Source organism: Fundulus heteroclitus, chromosome 2, assembly GCF_011125445.2.
Source record: "Fundulus heteroclitus isolate FHET01 chromosome 2, MU-UCD_Fhet_4.1, whole genome shotgun sequence".
NCBI classification, from domain to species: domain Eukaryota; kingdom Metazoa; phylum Chordata; class Actinopteri; order Cyprinodontiformes; family Fundulidae; genus Fundulus; species Fundulus heteroclitus.
In genome coordinates, this window is record NC_046362.1 from 6,092,741 (window position 1) to 6,112,969 (window position 20,229).

Below are 20,229 nucleotides of genomic sequence, written 5' to 3' on the forward strand. Positions count from 1 at the left end.
GCAAATTCACATCTTTTTAGAAAACAGCCTTTAGCTGCTGTGCTTTAATTCAATTCAATTCAATTCAATTCAATTTTATTTATATAGCGCCAATTCATGAAACATGTCATCTCTAGGCACTTTACAAAGTCAAAATCAATCATATTATACAGATACGACAAATACATCATGTTTACGTTACCCTGATGAGAGAAGAAATTACATATGGGGCCAGAATTACCGTAGAAGTTCCCTGATTGGCTGAGCTGAAACTTAATCAAAGGTTACTCAAGCTACAGTTACGCCTGAAATCATTCATACTCCTGGCAGATTTACGTTTAAAAGGCCATTGTGCAAGTTTCGAAGTTAAATATTATTTATTTGCTTTCCCGTACATGCCCTTATAATTACCCGACGGGCAAAATTAGTAATCCTCTATTTTCCGCAGTTTCCTCTTTAGGCTGCATTAGTCAGTTCATGAAAGAGTGATTTGGGCCGAATCCTCTGGGCGTGTGCGTTGGTGTAACACACTGCACGCTCTCGTTCACCTGGCTACTTTGTTGAGTCTCTGCCGCCATTGATGCATAAGCGAAAGGACACGGGCCAACTTCAATATTTATAACTTTCTTACCTCAGAAGACGTTACGGCTTTAAACAAAAGACCTGTGCAGTCGCAGCGGCAGATGCTTTTCCTCTTTTACCATGAGCGTGCACAACGCTGGTGTCATTTCAACTTATCGCCAGAGGGGGCAGCAAGAATCCTTAAACTTACGCTATGCTTCTTTAAGGAAGTTATGGGACATCTGACAGTGGTATGTTTTTCGGTTTTGGATTGAATCTCATATTGTTTTTTTCTTTTTTTTTCATCTTCTAGTCATGTTTACCTAGTTTTAAAGGTTGGTTTACGACTGTTGGCAACTCTTTTGGCAGTCCCAGACAATTTTATGTATTTTTGGTGACGCATTTTATCTGCATTGTGAGTTACATTTTAGTTATTTTTGTGATCGAATGCAACTGACAGTCATCGGCTTCATTTCAACCACAATGGAGCCCTGACTGTGCTAAAAGGACACCCGCTGCTGTGTGTGCTGAAAGAGAAGGCGGATTTTATGAAGACTTAACATTTCATCCATTATTCATGGAGACGTGGAGGAGAGACCCAGTGAGACAGGAGCCACTTCCATCGCTCCTCTGTTATGTTTGACTCGTTCAGATGAGTGAGTCAAATGAACCGCTGGGACTTCCTTGCTCTCACAGCGCAAAAAGCACACTGCTGCAGGACATTTTCTATCTGTTGTTTCGCTTTCAGGCGCACAACTTGGTTACGAATGCGGCTTCTTGTCCACCGCATGCAAGGCTGCTCCTAATCAAATGTCCATTTCCCGTGAAGCATTTTAGAAACAAACACTGGGCCGTGGTGCAGGACATGATGTTTTCTTTACAGATTTACAGAACTAAGCTCCATGTTCACGCAGAATCACAGCGTGTCTGAGCACTGCAGCCAGAAAGCAGCATGTTCTTCTCTGTGGCTCCGTTGCAAAGGAAACACGTGTACTGTTTCATTTTGAACAATAACAAGTAGGAGGAATCTATTATTTGCTGTCATTCATATGCAAACCTATCCTTACATGAACATCCTCCTCTTCAGTCTGCTCTCAGTGGTTTGTGCTGCTTTGTTAGGTGTGTGTGCGTGTGTGTGTGTGTGTGTGTGTGTGTGTGTGCGCGCTCTCATGCATTCTTGAGTTTAAGGGGGAAAACATCATCCTATATCAATTATGTTCAGTGGCCTCTTCAGGCTGATTAGCACATAAGAGGCTGAGCCAAATGCTTTGTTCCTGAAGCATACGGGGACCATGAGGGTTCGGTGTGTGTGTGTGTGTGCCGACGGAAAAGCTGCAGAGGACCATCGAGGTTTGCTCGGAACCTAGCACGCTGGCTTGGAGTGAAACATCCTCTGTGTTTGGATATTTTCCACAAAATTGACAAATAACCAACTCGTTTAGGATAATTGCTATCATTTTCTCCCCAGGGCCACATTGCTTGGTACTTAGCTCTGTTGCCTCGCTGCCATAAGGTCTCAATTTCAAATCCCAACCAGGTTTTTTCTTTGTGTCATCCTCAATAGCACTCTGTCCTTTACCTCTCACGTCAATAACATCATCTGTTCTGCCTATATTCATCTATGCAGTTTTAATCGTCTTCATCCCTCCTTTTCCCCTCACTCTACATCATTTCTTGTCCATAGCGTCGTCACCTCCTGGATCTACTGTTTCTCTCTTCTCTTTGGCCTTGTTAAAAAATCCCTCCAATAAGTTACAAGTGGTCCAAATTCAGCTGCTTGCATTGTTTCCAAACCCCCTCATTTCATCACATCACTTCAGTCCTACAATAGCTCCACTGGCTCCCGGTTAGATTCAGAAGAGATTTCAAAATCATGCTGTTCACATTCAAGGCATCCACAACGTCGCTTCCCCCTACTTGCACTTTAAATTTTCTTGTTTCTGAAAAGTACTATATGAATAAACATGCCTTACCTGTCTGATCTTCTTCACATCGCTCCTCTTTCCCGCACTCTTAGATCTTCCTGTTCTGTTCACTTTTCCTCCTTCCCGCCTCAGCACCATGGGGAGCAGAGCTTTCTCCTGCTCTGCTCTCAAACTCTGGAACGCTCTCCCTCCAGACATCCGACACCGAAGCGGAAGTCCGTCGCTTCCTGGGAGTCCACATTAAAGATGACCTCACCTGCAGCACAACACCTCTGAGCATCTGATGGAGTTCCAGCAGAGGCTGCACTTCCTCGGGGTTCTTAGGAAAAACAACATTTCCCAGAGACTGTTGGTGTCCTTCTATCAATGCTGTATAGAGAGCGTTTGAACATACAGTATCAATGTGTGGTACACCAGCAGCACAGCAGCTCAGAGGAAAGCGCTCCAGAGGGTCATCGGAACTGCTGAAAAGATTATCGGCTGCCCTCTCCAAACCCTGCAAGGGTCGCTCTGTTCCTGCGGCCTCAGAAAAGCGCACAACATCATCCAGGACATCTCACATCCTGGTCACGCTCTGTTTGAACTGTTACTATCAGGGAAATGCTACAGGGCATTGAAAACAAGAATCAACCATTTTAAGAACTTCTTTTATCCAACAGCAATTACCACCATCAACGCTGATAAACACATCTGATGGGCACTATGCTGCATTAACTGTGTGTGTGAGGAATGGTTATCTGTAGTTTTTAAATGTGGTGCACGGACTGGATAGCACTTTTTTAATCTCGTGCTTGTTGCAAGTGACAAAAAAAGGATATTTTATTCTAATCTATCAGTTCAAGCCTAAACTTAAAACCCATTTGTTCCTAAGTGCATACTCTCTGTCGTTGCCAAAACTTTTAGTTTTTGTTGTTTTATCTTTATTGTTCTGACTGTTCTGTACATTGTCCTTGAAAAAAAAATGTATTGTAATCATTATTTGTGTGGAATTTGTGATTTCTCCTGGGGAATGTGTGGGTTCCCTCTCCAGCATTAAAGCATGCATGTCACAATAACTGATCATCATGAATTGCTCTGATGTGGGAGGGAATGTGCACGGTCGTGTCTCTGTTTGGACCCTGTGTTGAACCGGCCTTGCCTCTTACCTCACTCCTCTTGTGAACAACAACCATGAAACCAAAAAACTAAACAATCATTTGTCTCTGAGTCAGACTTTTACCGCCGGGTAAAATATAAGAAATTGGCTCTGGCAGCAGTATTACAAATGTTTATATGTTTTATGTTTCTTTTTTTGTTGTTGTTGTTGGTCCTTATGGACTGTGATGCCATCAGATCAGCATTCAGGCCAGTGAATAGGAAAGAGAGAACTCTGTAGCTGAGTGAGCGCTAAAGAACCTCAGCATGCTGATGCTATAACAACCTGCTAATTGCAATCAGGCAATGATCAGTGAAGAGGTAAAATGAGCCAAGCTCTATCATTTACTGAAGTAACAGAGATTGTTTCATGGATATGGGACATGTTGGCACCCCTTTTAAATATATGTCAAAAAGTATAGAATGAGCTCATCTTTTGTTGTAAAAGCTCAATATCACTGACATTTTTAAACTGTCCAAATTCGACCTTTTCCTTTCAGTGTGTTTAATCAATGTTTTGTACAACCCTCTTATGCTCATAAGACAGCACTTAATCTTCTCCTACAACATCTCACCGCGGTGGGGCGTACAGAGAGAAGGGTCTCTGAGTGCTCCTCTTTGCTCGGGCTCTTTAGATCCTCCACAGTTCCGCTTCATCCATCATGATCGTCCTCTTCAGCACAGCCCACAGGTTTTCTTCAGCATTTAGGTCGGCATGGAGACCGAGAGGACCATGCAAGACAGACAGCTGGCATCCATGTCTCATTTCTGTGAAGATTTGGATCATTATACTGTTGAAAGACCCAGTGACCACGCCTTTTCAGTTTACTGGTACAATTATCAGATTTTCCTTCCAGTGTCTGATGTTTTAAAAGGTATCCCAGGCTTGGGTTCATCCTGTGTTTATCCTTTTGTACTTTTGAGTGTTTGTTGTTAAAAAAAAACCTCCCTCTGCCATGATGTCTAATAACTAGTGACATCTAAGGAGACCTGTGGAACACAAGAGTCTCCTCGTTGCTGCAGCTCTGCAAAAATGAGCTTAATAGGTTGTTTTGCCTCCTTCTGATCACTGTGGCTGTGGCAACAAAAATAACATCCTCGTCGTGCCCCATGGCTAAAAGCTATGGGCCTCTGTGGGTTATATCACATAAATGGGTTATATCACATTTATAACCCAGGGAAACAAAGTCATGAATTACCTTTTAAAAGTTCCCAAAATCATGGATCAATTAAAAAAGGGCGTATACAATAAAAATAAATAAATAAAAAAACATACTTTCATTCCATATATTTTAAGGGGGTTATTAGGGTTACCAAATTTAGTGTAGCGGGTGATTAACTGGTTTGGAAAACAACTATTTTTCTGTTTTATCCTGACAAATTGTACTCAAGTCAAAAGTATGTTTTTTTCTGAGATAATGAATGCTCATTTTATGCCACTACAATAAAAGATCAAAGAAGATCATCTTTATCAACTTTGCCATAATTTTCTTTAGTCTGTATGTTCAAACACAAATTTCCTTGCCACTGCCGGCCATTTAAACATTTTACTAAATAAGTAACATATATAACTAGGTACATAGGCACATTTACATATTGTTACATTAAACTGTAGAAGAAAATGTGTATATATTTCTACCTCTACAGACAGACATAACCCAAAATTAACCTTTTTTATATCTAAGTTCTGATATTTTAAATAATAAATAATTATTGAATGATGTTAGAAACATGAACATCTTTATTTGACCCGGTTAAAGAGCTAAAATCAAATTTGATAAATAACACATTTCACAATTTCTGAAATATCTCATATCAGAAGAAGCTCTTGAAAGGCTCTAATTTTCATATCCATTTTTGATATTGTGAGAAAATAGGCACCCAAATTTGGGAACATACAGTTGTCAAAAAGATGAAATCAGTCTTTGAGGCTCAGCAGCGACAATAAGCTGAAGGTAGAAAGTGTTCAACTCGATAGGCTAAAGGAGAAAGGAAATCTTTTAAGACATCCAGGGGTCTTTGTCAGATTTTTAAACAATGTAGGATTTAGCCAATTTGGTCATCTCAAAGTGTATTGCTCAAAGTGTATTGAGTTCTCACCATTTGATTTTCTGAGAATGTGTAAAATAATTTGCCAAAAAGTAGTGAAAGTAGTGGGAGAAATCAATACTGTTCTCTGTTTAATTAAGAAGATTAAACTTTGGTTTGCTGTGGTGTCACGTGTGTGGGCGCAGTGTGATTTTTCTCGTTTCAGACTTGATCATCTTATGGTGAATTTTCAGCTTGGACAGTGAGTTTACTTCACTGAACTGTTAATGGGGAAAAACTGGGATTTTCTCCCGCCGCTTACACATGATTAAAAAGGGAAAGCAGCAATTGGCCGCAACTATTAAACAGCTATTGATTGATGTGTGATAGGCGAGAAAAAGACTGAACAAGTATGCTCTGTTTGCATGAGTTTCTAGGTTAAAACACAGCAGACCTTGGTTTACTAAGCTTCATCTGAATTAATCACAAGCCTTACTGAACAATGTCCTATGGAGAGATGAGACCAGGATGGCTCCTAATGCCAATTGTCAAGACTAACTCTAACCCAAAGTATCTGTATAAACAGCTGATAAAAACCATCAGGCATGGTGGAGGAGGTGTGACGAGTTGCATTTGCTTTGCAGCAGCATGCTTTGGACAGGATGGTATTATTGAGTCATTAGTAAAACAAAAGAGTAACTTAAGTATGCTGGAGTCAAATGTTAGTTCCAACAACTAAAGCTTGATGCTCCAAGGCAGGATAAGGTTCTCATACACAGATTCCTGGATCAATGTGAGCTTCTGTGCTTTCTGTGTCTCTGTTCTGTCTTCTGTAACCCCCGGTCAGTCGAGGCAGATGACCGTTCATACTGAGCCCGGTTCTGCTGGAGGTTTTCCTCCCTGTTAAAGGGGAGTTTTCCTCTCCACTGTCGCCTCATGCTTGCTCCATATGAGGGATTGCAGCAAAGCCATCAACAATGCAGACGACTGTCCACTGTGACTCTACACTTTCAGGAGGAGTGAATGCTGCTTGGAGAGACTCGATGCAATCTACTGAGTTTCCTTAGATGGGACATTTTTTTGACCAATCTGTATAATCTGATAAAATTTGACTTTGGAAAGTGCCTTGAGATGACGTGTATCATGAATTGCCGCTGTATAAATAAAATTGAATTGAATACACAGAAGCAAACCTACCATAGATTGGCTGAAGCAGAAAGAAATCAAGCTGTAGCAACGGCCAAGTCAAAGTTCAGAACCAAATCGGATTGAAATGCTGTGGTGGCTCGTTAAGATAGCTTTGGAGAAATTAATTTCTGCAAACTTTCGTAAATTGAAGCACTGTGATGTTAGCCGAAATTCCTCTCAGAAGATGCAAGAGACTAGTGAAAATAACTACTGTAAGTTGATGCTCTTACTTACCGTGCACTTAATTTTCCCAATGAAATTAACAGGAATTTCAAAGTTAACAAAGTTAACAAACAAAACGCAGCTACTTTGGCATAAAGTTAAACCTTCACAGGTTTTTCTACTTTCTATATAATCCACCCTGTCTGGTAACTTTAAAACATCACTAAGTGTAAGTCTGTTTTGTATTTATTTCTTGATTTACTCCATGCTGGAAAAGTCTCAGCTCTCCTCACCGTAAATCCTGAATCCCCACATTGGAAGTCTGAACAAACATTTAGCATTGATTTTAAGGTATTTATTTTGCAGCAGGGTTTTAAACCCATTACTGAAAAATATGTCTAATTTTTCCTCTCTTCCAACCCACAGATGATGTGTGGCTGCTCTCTGAGTGCGCAGGAACCCAGGGAGCTCCTGCAACCCTTAGAATTATGGTTCTGAAATATTCAGACCTCGCCTCAGTGGGAAAAGAGCAGAAAGACAGCAGGATTCGTGCAGCTAATTGGCTGTCAGAATATCCTTTAAATGCCCACAGTAACTGCCTTCACCTTTCACACACACAAGGCTGACATTAATGGATACCCTTCAAGCCTTTCAGGCATGTAATTATACCCTATTCTGCCAAAGTCCACGGGAATCAGAGTTTTATCGTTGGGAAGCATTGTATTTCAGTATGTACCGCTACAGATACATGAGCCCCAGCCATAACTGCAGTTTGAAATGATGACGGGTCTCTGCTAGAGACACAACATAGACCTCTGAGGTAAGATTGAAATGGTAATGACACTTATGCCTATGTTCTGTGCTTCATGTCTTTATAAAAAATCAATCTCTACAAGTGCTAAACCTTTGCTGGCTTTTAAAACCTCACATGTTGCAGCGCTCCGTCGGAGGCAGACATTAAAACATGCAAGTTCATGCAGAAAACAGGTATACCCTGTTTTACATAAATAATATATGAGAACATAAGGCTTTAATGCAACACAATTTTTCTGAAATTCCAAGGAAGCAAAACATCCATTCAGTCAGCTTCAGTGCTTTCAGATATGTGACCCCGAGTTCTTTGTTTAGAAACTTTTAAGTGTTTTGATGTATATAACTAGAGCATTAAGGTGTAATTATAATTATGAAGAAGAGGGAAACACCTGGAGCTGTGGCCTTTCACCCCCGCCTTGTTTGTGACATTAACACTTTAGAGATATCTGTCAGCAACAATAAAGGTAGTTAAAGTTAAAATGTAAGTAATGGTTCGTTCACACCCAACGTGAGCAGGGTGAATGGAGGGAGGGATTCACATGTTATCCCTAGGAGCAGTCAGGAGCGAATTAACAGCCTGCCATGGGAACAACGCATGTTGACGATGCAAACGATGCAAATTAGGTGAAGAGAGAGAAGCCAAACAGAGAACAGTGCGGCAGACGTGAATAATCCGCTCAAGTTCAACACTCTGACCCTTTCTGTCAATTTGCGTTGTGTTAAGGGTCCTCCTTGTCCATTTATTTAAGTGCATAATTTTTTTTATGTGTTTCATATTTAGACTGTACAATCAGGCTGTATTGCTATTGAGCAATGATGGATAGACTGACAGAAGACGTATGTACTTCGTGTCCTGGTGGGGTGATCCATCCCCCCCAGCAGGTCCTCATACTGGCTCCTGGACAGACAGAAGTACCGCTGATGGAGCTACAGGTGGTGGTACTCGCCAGACCGGGTGTGTCTCTGGAGGATCTGGTGGACCCAAGGGTGCCAACGCAGTTTCTCTGCTTTAAAGAGCTGGTGAAGTGGGCTGGGGGAAAACTGGCTTTGTTGTCAGCGCTAATTGTTTGCAAGAGAGAGGCGAAACGTCAAGCGACTAACATCAGGCGATCAACGCGAAAACTTTGCCTTGTTCATGTTTGCTGCGTATGTACCTTAAGAGTGTTAGTGTTAGTTACACATTCCTCCTAATAAAGCTTAGCTCTGAAACATCCACATCCACACTGAACCTGTGATATCGCTCCATAATGTTTTTGTTATTGGTTTCAGTTTTATTCTTATCTGTTCTTTTTATAGTTAATTAGTTTTACTTGCTCTTATTTTAATTAATGAGAACCATTCCACATTCTCCGTGCCTTCTCAGAACATCACCGTCAGCGGAAAAGCTTTCCGTCATGCACCATCAAAATACGGAACAAGTCTATTTTCTACTGAACTCTCTATAAAATAATCAAGTGTGGGTTGAATTGTCTAAAAATGTAAGCTAAAACACATTTAAAATATTTTAAATACAAAAACACAAGTTTTTGGTGGCCCATGTATTCACCCATACTTGATGAAAGTAAAAATACGTAGAGTCGATATATAATCAGCCACAAAGAACTGTTCAAAGGATGAATGAGAAGTCTGTTTTGTTTCCAGCTCCTTATCCCCTTTTTTATGCCATGAACTCATGGAGGCGGTCTGGAACGGCGTGGACAGGAACAGGAGCGGAGGATGCGGGATTTGGTCCTTAGCCTTTCTTATAACTCTTGTCCTGTAGAGCGCCACAAGAATTATCCCTCTGGTTTGGTGCACATCTTTACGATGCTGATTAGTCTGTGCTTATTTTTCACTTTTTTAAGGGATTCAAGCTGACAAAATAAAAGAAATGATAAAAAACAGACTCAATAAAACAGGGATACAATTCTGTCAACATTAAAACTTCTCAATTTCCGATAAAAAGACATGCTGGTGAGCCTTTGTATAGACTGAATTGTCAAAGGTGCAATTATCAATAATTGTACCGAGGTGTTGTACAACTTGAACAGCCATCCATTTCCTAACACTTCCATCCTGACTGGAGGTGACTGGCGACCCTGGACAGGTCGCCAGTCTATTGCAACAACTTCAACATTATTTTTTATATTAATATCCCACTCTCAGTTAACACTACTACCAATCAGTGTTATTCTAGAGCTGACTCAAACAGCAGGTTTGCAGTGAACATTTAAAAACACATTTGGACTTGATCTACCACAGAAGTGAACAGTATTCATAATTATTATTTTTTTACAAAAACAATACAATTCTTTTTTTAAATCTATCGACCAAATTTTAAATTTGGCAAATTGGAATTACTACAATGTAGAATTTTAAATTTGGCCCAGAAAAAAAACCTCACATCTTATCAAGACCGCGGCTCATGCACAAATGCTGTCTGAGCTTTGCCTGCTAGATGTTTAAAGGTGGGAGGCATTGCGTGACACATTGTGGGAGGTCTCACACAATGCACATAAGACCATTTCATGCGTCCCCAGTTGCATTAAACAGAAGATGCACAAGCCTTGTCAACGAAAATACCCCCATGTCATAAAATTAACACAAGACATTGGATTCCTCCAGTCGCTAACACTTTCCTCCACAGTTTCATTTTGCAGGATCCAGCAGTACAACTCAAAGACAGCAGATTGCATGAGCTGTTCCAAACATTATGCCTGATGCAACAGACAGAAGGCAGGAGTGTAACAATACATACATCCCCATTGGTATATCAATTAAGTCATTAACAATTCAATTAAATCAATGCAAAATGAAAATATTGATCATATTCTTATTTTTAAGATATACCTTCATTTTGACATTCAGGCATGAGACTATAGGAACAGGTGATCTATAATAATAATAATAATAATAATAATAATAATAATAATAATAATAATAATAATAATGATAATAATAATAATAATAATTATTATTATTATTATTATTATTATTATTATAAACTTAGAAGAAAGCTTCTTTTTATTTAAGTACCTGACGCCTGTAAGAACTTTAAAGTACAATGGTCAAATCATATTTGTTTGTTTTTTGTGAATTGATATCAATGTAAACAGGTGTTAGATGAGTAGATAATATTGCATCATATAAATTGGATTGATCTGAAATAGTAAAAGACTTTGTTATATCGGATCGTCATCGAAATCGAATCGTCATCAAAACAAATCCATATAACATCTTATCAGGACAAAGCTGGTGGTTTACACCCCTAACAGAAGGGTAGATGTTACTTCCTGGAAATAAATTATATAAAATAAACTTTGCAGCAATCCCTCCACCTGCACAAGCATATGGTGACATGGTAAGTCCTTAACTTTGCAATGAGTAAATATAATATTAATGGCAGCAATAACTGCAAATAACGCATGGAGAGTAGTAGGAGAACGTAGCAGTGTGGGGAACACTGGTCAGCATGTCCTCCACCTGCTTAAATCTATAGAAGCACAACAACAGAGATAAGTAAGTAGAAGCAAAGCCACTGTAACTACAGCCTTTTTTTAAATATTTTGTGATTAAAAAAAATTATGTGATGGGATTTTTGTCTCTCACATAAAATCCTAATATAATACATTGTGGTTTGTGGCTGTAATATCATAAAACCTGGAGAAGTTTAAGGTTATCATGAAAACTTTTGCTACGCACTGTTTTCTAAGTAAATCAGAACATGCCGGCTGACTTCTGAAACTGAATTTCTTCTTCACCTCTGGTTAGTGTGCAGAAAGACACGTTCATTTAAATATATATATATTTTGCTTTTCCCACCCATATTTTGATTTGGTCAAAGTGTTGAGAGTGATGGCTCTGCGTGCATTGCCTCTTTAAGGCAGGCAGTCCAGAGAGGGTGGTGATGGAGGAAGAACAGGGAACCAATGAGAGGCAGTGGATGCAAGACACTCTGTTTGTAACACCTTGTGGTGGAGAGTGAGGGGGTGTTGGGAAGGTGTGTGTGTGTGTGTGTGTGTGTGTGTGTGTGTGGGGGGGGGGGGGGTCTCTGCTAGATGGGGGTGGGGGATCAAAGCAAAAAGGAGGAGACAGAAAAGGAAAGGCGAGGATGGGAGACAGCATCACTGCAGCGAAAGCGAGCTCTCTGCCTGTCTTGGCAACGACTGTTTACTCCACTCCTCTTTCGCTGGGAGCCGGCTATCTCTCTCCCCTCCTCCTGCGTGAGTCATGGAAGTGATTTAGTGTAGGTGAGCGTGGACGGGAGCAGCAGGAGAAAGCCACGGTCCTGCTCGTGTGTCTGCGTCGTGGGCAGGTAAGCTTCCTCTGCATCTCTCCGATTACGGATCTTCCCCTCGCTTCCCCGCCTCTTGCCTCTCGAGAAGAGGAGCAAACAACTTCTGCAGAGTTTGCATCCCCCTAGCGCTCCTTTCTGATCTCTCCCCCACCACCCCCCACCCCACAAACGTTTGCTCGGAGTCAGCGTGTAGTTTGTGATCAGCCTGGCGGCACTGTACAGTCTGCAAAGTGAGGCAGGCACGCTGCAGATCCTTCGCTGACAGCCCGAGGAGCGTTCAGCGCCTCCAGGTTGACAGGCAGAGTCAGAGGGGCTGAGGTTTGGAAGAAGATGAGAGGGAGATGAGTCAAAGCTCCGCTTGAGGGACACGGATGGCGATGGCATCAGCGGTGATGATGTAAATCTGGGTGAGAGCAGTGAAACAAAAGCTGTGGGCTAATGATCTTCTTCAGAGGGGCTCTAAATGTTTATCATATTCTACACTGCTGTGGTTTTTTATGTTGTTGTTGTTGTTGTTTTTTTTTGGTTCTGTAACACATCTGAGGCAAAGTACGCATCCAGATGGTGTCCACGCTAGGAAACCCCCTCACTGCGTCCTCAGCTGGAGTTTCTCTGGGCATCCCTGTCTGCCCATGTGGACTGAGTTAGCAGGGTCTAGGTGATGGGGACATTTTTGGGTTTAGCCCTCTCTGAGTGACAGCTGAGTCCATCGCAGATTTCACCGTGACACGAGCTGTTAAACCACAGCTCAGCCTGTGACACTAATCCCCGTCCCCGCAGCCACCGGAGTGGTGGGTGGTGGGGGGTGGGAGTAACCTGCCTTCCTGTCACGGCTGGATTAGAGTGATTTACACTTGCTCCTCGTACGCCCGCCTGTGTTTGTGTGCGGTTTGACCTATGATGGCACCTAATGGCATCATGTGTCATCCGCGAGAGGACACTGTCAAACAGGACGCCGTCCCCAGTCCCATTCAGCGGGGACATGGCAGCTGTTATTAATGCTGGCTCTCCTCATGACCCCTCATCAAACCCACTGCCGGCAGAGGAGCTGGACGAGAACTAATGGAGCCTTTAAATTTAGAAATTGCTTTTATTGTCAGCGAAATTTATTGTCACTTAGGAGTCCGCTCACTCTCTCCGAGGATATTTTATCTGTGCTGGCTCCCCCCCCCCACAAGGTAGTCCTCAACACGAGCTTTAAGTGAATTCACCAAACATTGGGGTCATCGCCCTGATTAATCTTCAAAGCCTTTCTCCATCCCTGCTGTCCGGCAGCTTAATACATCATCGATCGTCTCCTTCGGTGTACCTGCATCCCGTCTCCTGTGATTGGAGCAGATTTTAAATTGACGAATCAATGAAGGAAAATGGATTCACCTGGACTGACCTCGCTGAGGTGCTCAGCAGGGGGGGGAAAAATAAATTCTCGATTTGAGCTTACGTCCAGTTTAGTGTTGTTTGCAGGTCTGCGTTAGCATCCGTAGCCTTTCAAAAGCCTGAGCTGGCTCGTTTTAAATTCATGACGTTGTTGCAGGGTTTTAGTTTCGCAGTACGTGGAACGGCTCCCGCTCAGGGATCAATAATCGCGCAGGAGCAATACGAGGGGGGGGGAAGCAATGCAGCCGGTAAACAACATTAACAACCTCTGCCCCGCTTCTTACAAACTGACTTCAGCAGGAAAAAAAGAAACAACATTTTTTTAGAGCACGCAGTGACAGCCTTTTAAGAGCAGCACCGAGTTTAGAGTAGGAAGCCCCAATTTTATGCACGCTCACCTTCAGCTGGTTTCTCCAGAGAGCAAAGGCTTGGCTGATTGCACGCAAAGTTTACCATCTTACACGCTCTGATGTGGTGATGCAAAATCTCTTTGGCTTGCAAAACTACTTAGGTGAACAAGTTTTTGGTCTTATGGGAGTCTGGGGAATTAGAAATTTGGAAAAGTTGTGTTTACTACTAGTTACACTGAAAAGGTATAAAATATTTAGGACTATGTATCATGGTTCATTTATCAGAACTCGATACCGGCTTTGGAAGGAGTTTTCCTTTTGAGGGACTATCTATCTATCTATCTATCTATCTATCTATCTATCTATCTATCTATCTATCTATCTATCTATCTATCTATCTATCTATCTATATACACACACACACACACACACACACACACATATATATATATATATATATATATATATATATATATATATATAGATAGATAGATAGATAGATAGATAGATAGATAGATAGATAGATAGATAGATATACATATAGATATAGATAGATAGATAGATAGATAGATAGATAGATAGATAGATAGATAGATAGATAGATAGATAGATAGATAGATATACATATAGATATAGATAGATAGATAGATAGATAGATAGATAGATAGATAGATAGATAGATAGATAGATAGATAGATAGATAGATAGATAGATAGATAGATAGATAGATAGATAGATAGATAGATAGATAGATAGATCCAATTTCCTTTGTTATACCTGGTATTGGTTTCAATAATAATAATAATAATAATAATAATAATAATAATAATAATAATAATAATAATAATAATAATAATAATAATAATAATAATAATAAAGCAACAGAGAAAGACTTTGTATGGGAAAATGCCTAATGTTAAAGGACTCAGGTCAGTATTAGGAATGAAAAATGATAATCGGGACATACATGATACCAGCAAAAATGAACCTGTATCATGTAAAGGTATCATGTGCTGCTCTGTTCAAACACATCTCAGTGTCTAAAATAGCCCGTTGCTACCAATGATCAAATGCAAAAAACTACAGTCATGTAAAAAAATAACCTTAAGATAGTCTGTGTGATATTCTAATTTTAACATTTAATATAAATGACATTTATATAGAGCTTTTCTAGTCATACTGAACTCTCAAAGTGCTTTGCACTAGAGTGACATTCAACACTCACAAGAACATCGGTAGGCAACCCAGGGTTAAGAGCCTTGCCCAGTGGCACATTAGCCCTTTGTCAGGAGGAAGTTGGAATTAAACCCTTGATCTTCCAGTTGCAAGAGGACTTTTCAACCCGCTGTGCCACATTCAACCCATCACTGACAATATATACATTTTAACAATACAGAAAATTAAAAGGTATTAAAAATAAACAACTCAAAGACAAGACCGTGATATTTTTTTTTCTATAGGATGCAAAAGCTAATTATTTTCTGGTGAGGAATAAACAGGGCTGCCAGACATTTCTTCCAACTTTAAACTCTGCACAGATGTCTCACATCTGGTACACATTATAAGAGCACCATTACTCAGAATCTTAAAGTAGGATTGCTCTGTTTAAACCTAAGTCATTTAGTTTGGTGGTCTCCTGATTGCTGAAGTGAGAGTAATCAACACAATGAGGTGGAAGGAACTGACTGAGGCCTCGGAAGCAGCTTATGAGTCTGGTGAGGGTGTTTTATTGTGTTTGAAGAGGTCTTAAAAGAATTTAGATTTCTAAAGTCTTAAAAGAACTTAGAAATCAGCAGTTCCACTGTATGGAAAATAATCTACAAGTGGAGGATGTTCACAACAATTGCCAGCATGCCAAGGTCTGGTCATCTAAATTAGTTTATCTTGAAAGAAAGTCAGACGATACCAAAAAAAAAAAGAGTCTCCAAACCCCTTTAAATGTCACCAGGGGATTTGCAGCAGACTCTTATACCTGTAGATGGCCAGGTGTATGGTTGTACCGTCAGAAAGTTGGAGACTCACCCTCCTGCAGTCACACCTTTGCAATCTAGGCCAGAAATTCACACCAGAAGTCTTGAACATTTCTTCTTCTTCTTCTTCATATAATATGGGGAGACCAAGAGAAAGGTAGCGAAACCTAGACCTAAGGTCACTGGATTTAATACCTAAACCTCCTATATGACTGCGGTTTATCCCATCCCCTGAGGATGAACCCTACCTTTGCTTTGGTGGATGAGAAACCTAAACCTTAGGTCAGTGGATTTAATACAACTTCATTAACTGTTGGGAGTGACTTCCAGTCATTTCAGGAGCGACTTTTGGGAGTTTCGTTAGACTTCTGGCGTGTACTTCTGGCATTGATTGTAAAAATGTTGGTTTCCTGTACCTGCAGCAGGGTACTTTTGGAAAGTTGAACTTGAATGGAAGGTATGCAAAGGAGGAAACTCAAAGAAGTAACCTGAAGGTAGAGAACACAGAGAAAAAAAAAAAAACAGAACTACTTCTTTAATGTTCCTTGGACAAATCAGTCTCAAACTAAAGTGTTTCAACACCAGAACAAAGGAGACGTCCTTGGCATAAAGCAAAAAAAAACATTCCAGGAAAATAACCTACTGTAAAAGATAGAGTTGGTAGTATTGTGATTTCGAGATGCTGTCACAGCAGGACCATCACGTGATGCTCCTCCGAATTTTAAATCCATATAACTTCATTCAAAATATTCCCCATCCTTACATATTCAGGACTGGCTAAAATCTGGTATGCAAGAGGTGAACATACCGTCTTCTAACCCTTCATTAGAGACATAGACATAGGCTTATTTCTGTTTAGCTGCTGTAAAAACATCAGCAATTCTTAATGATATAAAAAATATGTACATTTTGTGTATGCGATCTTGTACTTGCAGCTGAGCAAAAAGGTTTTTTGCTCATTTTACTAGTACAGTGAGGACTTTGATGTATAGTGTGTGTAAAATAAAAAGAGCTGAATGTTTAATGTGGTCTCCTGGTGTTTCACTTGACTAAGAATAATAAAGTAAAAACAGTCAAATCAACGCCGTCAGATGAAGGTTAGACATTTTTTATTTTTATTTCCCCGAATGCATTCTCATTAGTCTCCTTCTTAGCTTCACAGTTCATGAAATCAAGTGATAAAAATATGGAAGGTGGGTGGACGGAGCCTACTTTTAAGGAACAAGTCTACACGGCCATCTGCTCGCAGCAGAACTTCCTTTTAATCACGTCGGCAGCCTCCGAGGAACCAGTCATTTTCACTCCTGCAGTTTACCATCTTGTATTAAGCGGGAACAGAACACACAGCATAACATGTTAGGCGCATCATATCCACGCTGAAAGCCAAGCTTAGTGACTTTCATGCCACACGCAGATGCTGCGTTTGACAAATTAAACAGAGACTTGCTTTTAGCTTGTCCGTGTAAACACTTTCTGAATGGCTGCTTTTGCCTTATTTATATTCTATTGACCGATATGGAAACGTTGAATTGTTGCATTTTTGATATAGTTTCAGCACATTTTTTAAATCTCATAATCTCAGACCTAATAGTCCATAGTCTAACGTGCTTGGTCATGCACAGTAGGTCAGAGATGACACTGCTGTTCAAATCCCAGTTTTTCTGATGTAAAAATAAGCCTATGATCAATTATTTTAAAAAAAATTGTAATTATTACATTTATCTTGCTCTAATTCAATTAAAAAAAGGCAACTGTAAGTCTGCTCATCCATAAACAGATGCATGGCTTAAACCCCTTGGACTAACTTCCAGCATTCAGTCTTCTTTATTTGGAGTCCATCTATAAATGCCACATCTTCACTTCACCACATTCGCCCACCCTACCTTTTAAAAGCTGTCTAAATATATCAGATTGGGAGGACTTTTCTTGCCAACAGCCCTCTTCAGGTGGCTCACCAGAGTGTCTCTTGGATTTAGTTCTGGACTCTCACAAGGCCATTCCAAAACATTTTATTTTCCTCTCATAAGGTTATGCTTTTGCTTATTTGAAGGATTTCTTTTTCTTTATCATCACTTTGTCTCAGCTGCTGTTTAGCGATGTCACAAGTATGCCCTACTGCTCCGTAGAGAGTTATGGGAGGCGGGGAGTGTGTCCGGGATAATGAGCTTTTAGGTTTTGATCCCCCCTAAATGAAAACTAGCATCACAGGTTGAGTTGACTCGCGTCATGTACGATGAGACGGCAGCCGTCCCGCTGAACTTGTAAGGTTGATGACGGGCGTGTTTGACAAAGGGCAGGAGTGTCAGGTAGACAGCTAGACGCCGTCGGCCAAAACCGTTTGGTATTTGCAACTTTTCAGTTGCATTTGAAGAGAAGTGAACGCAAAGTGTGGTTTCACCGCCGCCTTCCTGCGCTGTGGCTATGGTGTTCTTTGGGTGATGTACCTTTAGGAATCATGCCCTGACTCAAGGTTTGCTTTCACAGCAGAAAGAAATTGTAGCCAGTCCTGGATGTTTTCTTTGGAAAAAATATATTTTCAACCCAGCTCCTTAGTCCAGACATATAAATACAGGGGATTAGTCTCACATTTAAAACAGAAGCAGTTCTGCTTTCAGCCCCTTGGCAGAATCTCGGACCAGCTTTGACCTTCTCCTTTCTCACTTTGGAGATGTCCTGTTATTAAGTCCATTATCAGTTACTGCCTTTACTGCGCAAGACTGCATATGTAATGCGCTGTAATTATTTTTCTACAATTTCCCCCAACTCGTACAGCTGCACGTTTTGACGTTTCTTTAACCTCTCTGCAAACTATGGCTTTAGCCAAAGGATGTGAGTAAGCAAATCTCAGGAGAACCCTCAGAATGCTGAAAGTTTTTCTTCCTGTTCGTCACATTTACTGGGAGTGATCGCAGCCGCAGAAAAGACGTTTTGCTGAAACTGAATATATATAACTGTATATATCTATATCTACATATACATATATATATATATATATATATATATATATATATATATATATATATATATATATATATATATATATATATATATATATATATATATATATATATATATATATATAAATATATATATATATATATACTGTGACTTTTACTTGTAATGTCTTAAAGGAACAGAGTAGCACAGATTTAGAGTTAATGAGACTCTGTTGTAAAGGCGCTGGGTAATGAGCTTGTTCTGCCTGAACACGGACGCATTGTGTTGGAAAAGAACATTTTGACTGAAGAATGCTCCGTTTGTGGGAGTCTGATGTTCAAGGCTGACGGAACATGCCATCCTTTGTCTCTAATGGACAAACAAATCATTAGAGGATGTGGGGCTGAAAACGCGTGAGACTGTTTGGAATGATGAAGTAAAATGCAATTGTCTTCTGTTCCTTCTGTTGTTTGTGGTGCTTTACTTTCAGACTGGCACACGCTGTGACCAAAGGATCCATGCCAGCCCAGAGAGAGCAGGAAAAAACCCTCTTCCACAAACAACACTTAGTCTGTTCACGTCAGCAGGCAGGTAAGTTCTGCATAAAGACTTTTTTTTTTCCAATGTGTCAGAGTCAAGCACGTGGGACACTTCCAAGCATTGACGTCAGATTAATGTTTTGCACAAGTCAGCTGTCACAAGAGCAGCAGTGGTGCGACTTATCAGACAGCCAAACCGTTAACAGCTTTAAATGTGTGAGTAGTGTTTGTACTGAGCTTGTGTGAGGTGCATTAGGAAATGAAAAAGGGCGAGCTGCAATCTTCACTTTGTCCAGTGGGTTCATTGGAATCAAATCCATAAGTGCAGCAATATCCTGTTTCCATATATAAATATCTAGCTATATATATATATATATATATATATATATATATATATCTAGCTATATATATATATATATATATATATATATATATATATATATATATATATATATATATATATATATATATATATGGTATTATAAATACTGCTAGGGTTTTGCAACTCTGCCCTTTCAGGTTTTTTATACCTCCATCAGCTCCTTTGACTGATATCCTGCTTCCACATGAACGATCCTCCATGTTTAGAGGAGGTGTGAGAGTGCAGAGAATGACACCTGGTGCTTGGGTGTTGGAATGGTGAAAAATTGGAGTCTGTGAACAGCTGACAAGTGAACATGCTTTCTAAACAGAATATCAGCCGTTTCAAGACAAGTGGATTTCCCTTCATGTCTCTTACCACTAAGAGGCAGTCCTTTGATACAATATCCTTTCATGTGTGATATTTTCTCTTTATTGTGAGGGAGCTTTTGGCCAAATCTCTTTTCCTTGTGTTACCCACTGACAGCTGAAACCAACTGTTTGCATGCACCATATAAAAAAATCCCATTTTCTCACTCTGCTGTGGAATCAGAGTAGCACTACCCTGTTTTAGGCTTGTTAGGATTACCAAAATCCTTTCTATTTGCCAAAACTGACTTTGAGTAGTAG

At 40.2% G+C, this 20,229-nt stretch overlaps 1 protein-coding gene across 3 annotated transcripts in view; it reads left to right on the forward strand.

The window, feature by feature from the left end:
• The first annotated feature begins 11,839 nt into the window (after positions 1–11,839).
• Positions 11,840–20,229, forward strand: part of LOC105926205 (alpha-1,3-mannosyl-glycoprotein 4-beta-N-acetylglucosaminyltransferase C-like) — an 80,055-nt gene continuing 71,665 nt past the window's right edge. For 2 of the 3 annotated variants that reach the window (XM_036146324.1, XM_036146332.1), the window contains exons 1-2: positions 11,840–12,084; positions 19,191–19,291. In XM_036146324.1, the coding sequence (XP_036002217.1) occupies positions 19,219–19,291 (73 nt within the window). In that variant the 5' untranslated portion in view covers positions 11,840–12,084; positions 19,191–19,218. Of the gene's footprint in view, positions 12,085–12,278; positions 12,474–19,190; positions 19,292–20,229 lie in introns of those variants that run through there. The other variant, XM_036146327.1, reaches the window with a different exon arrangement.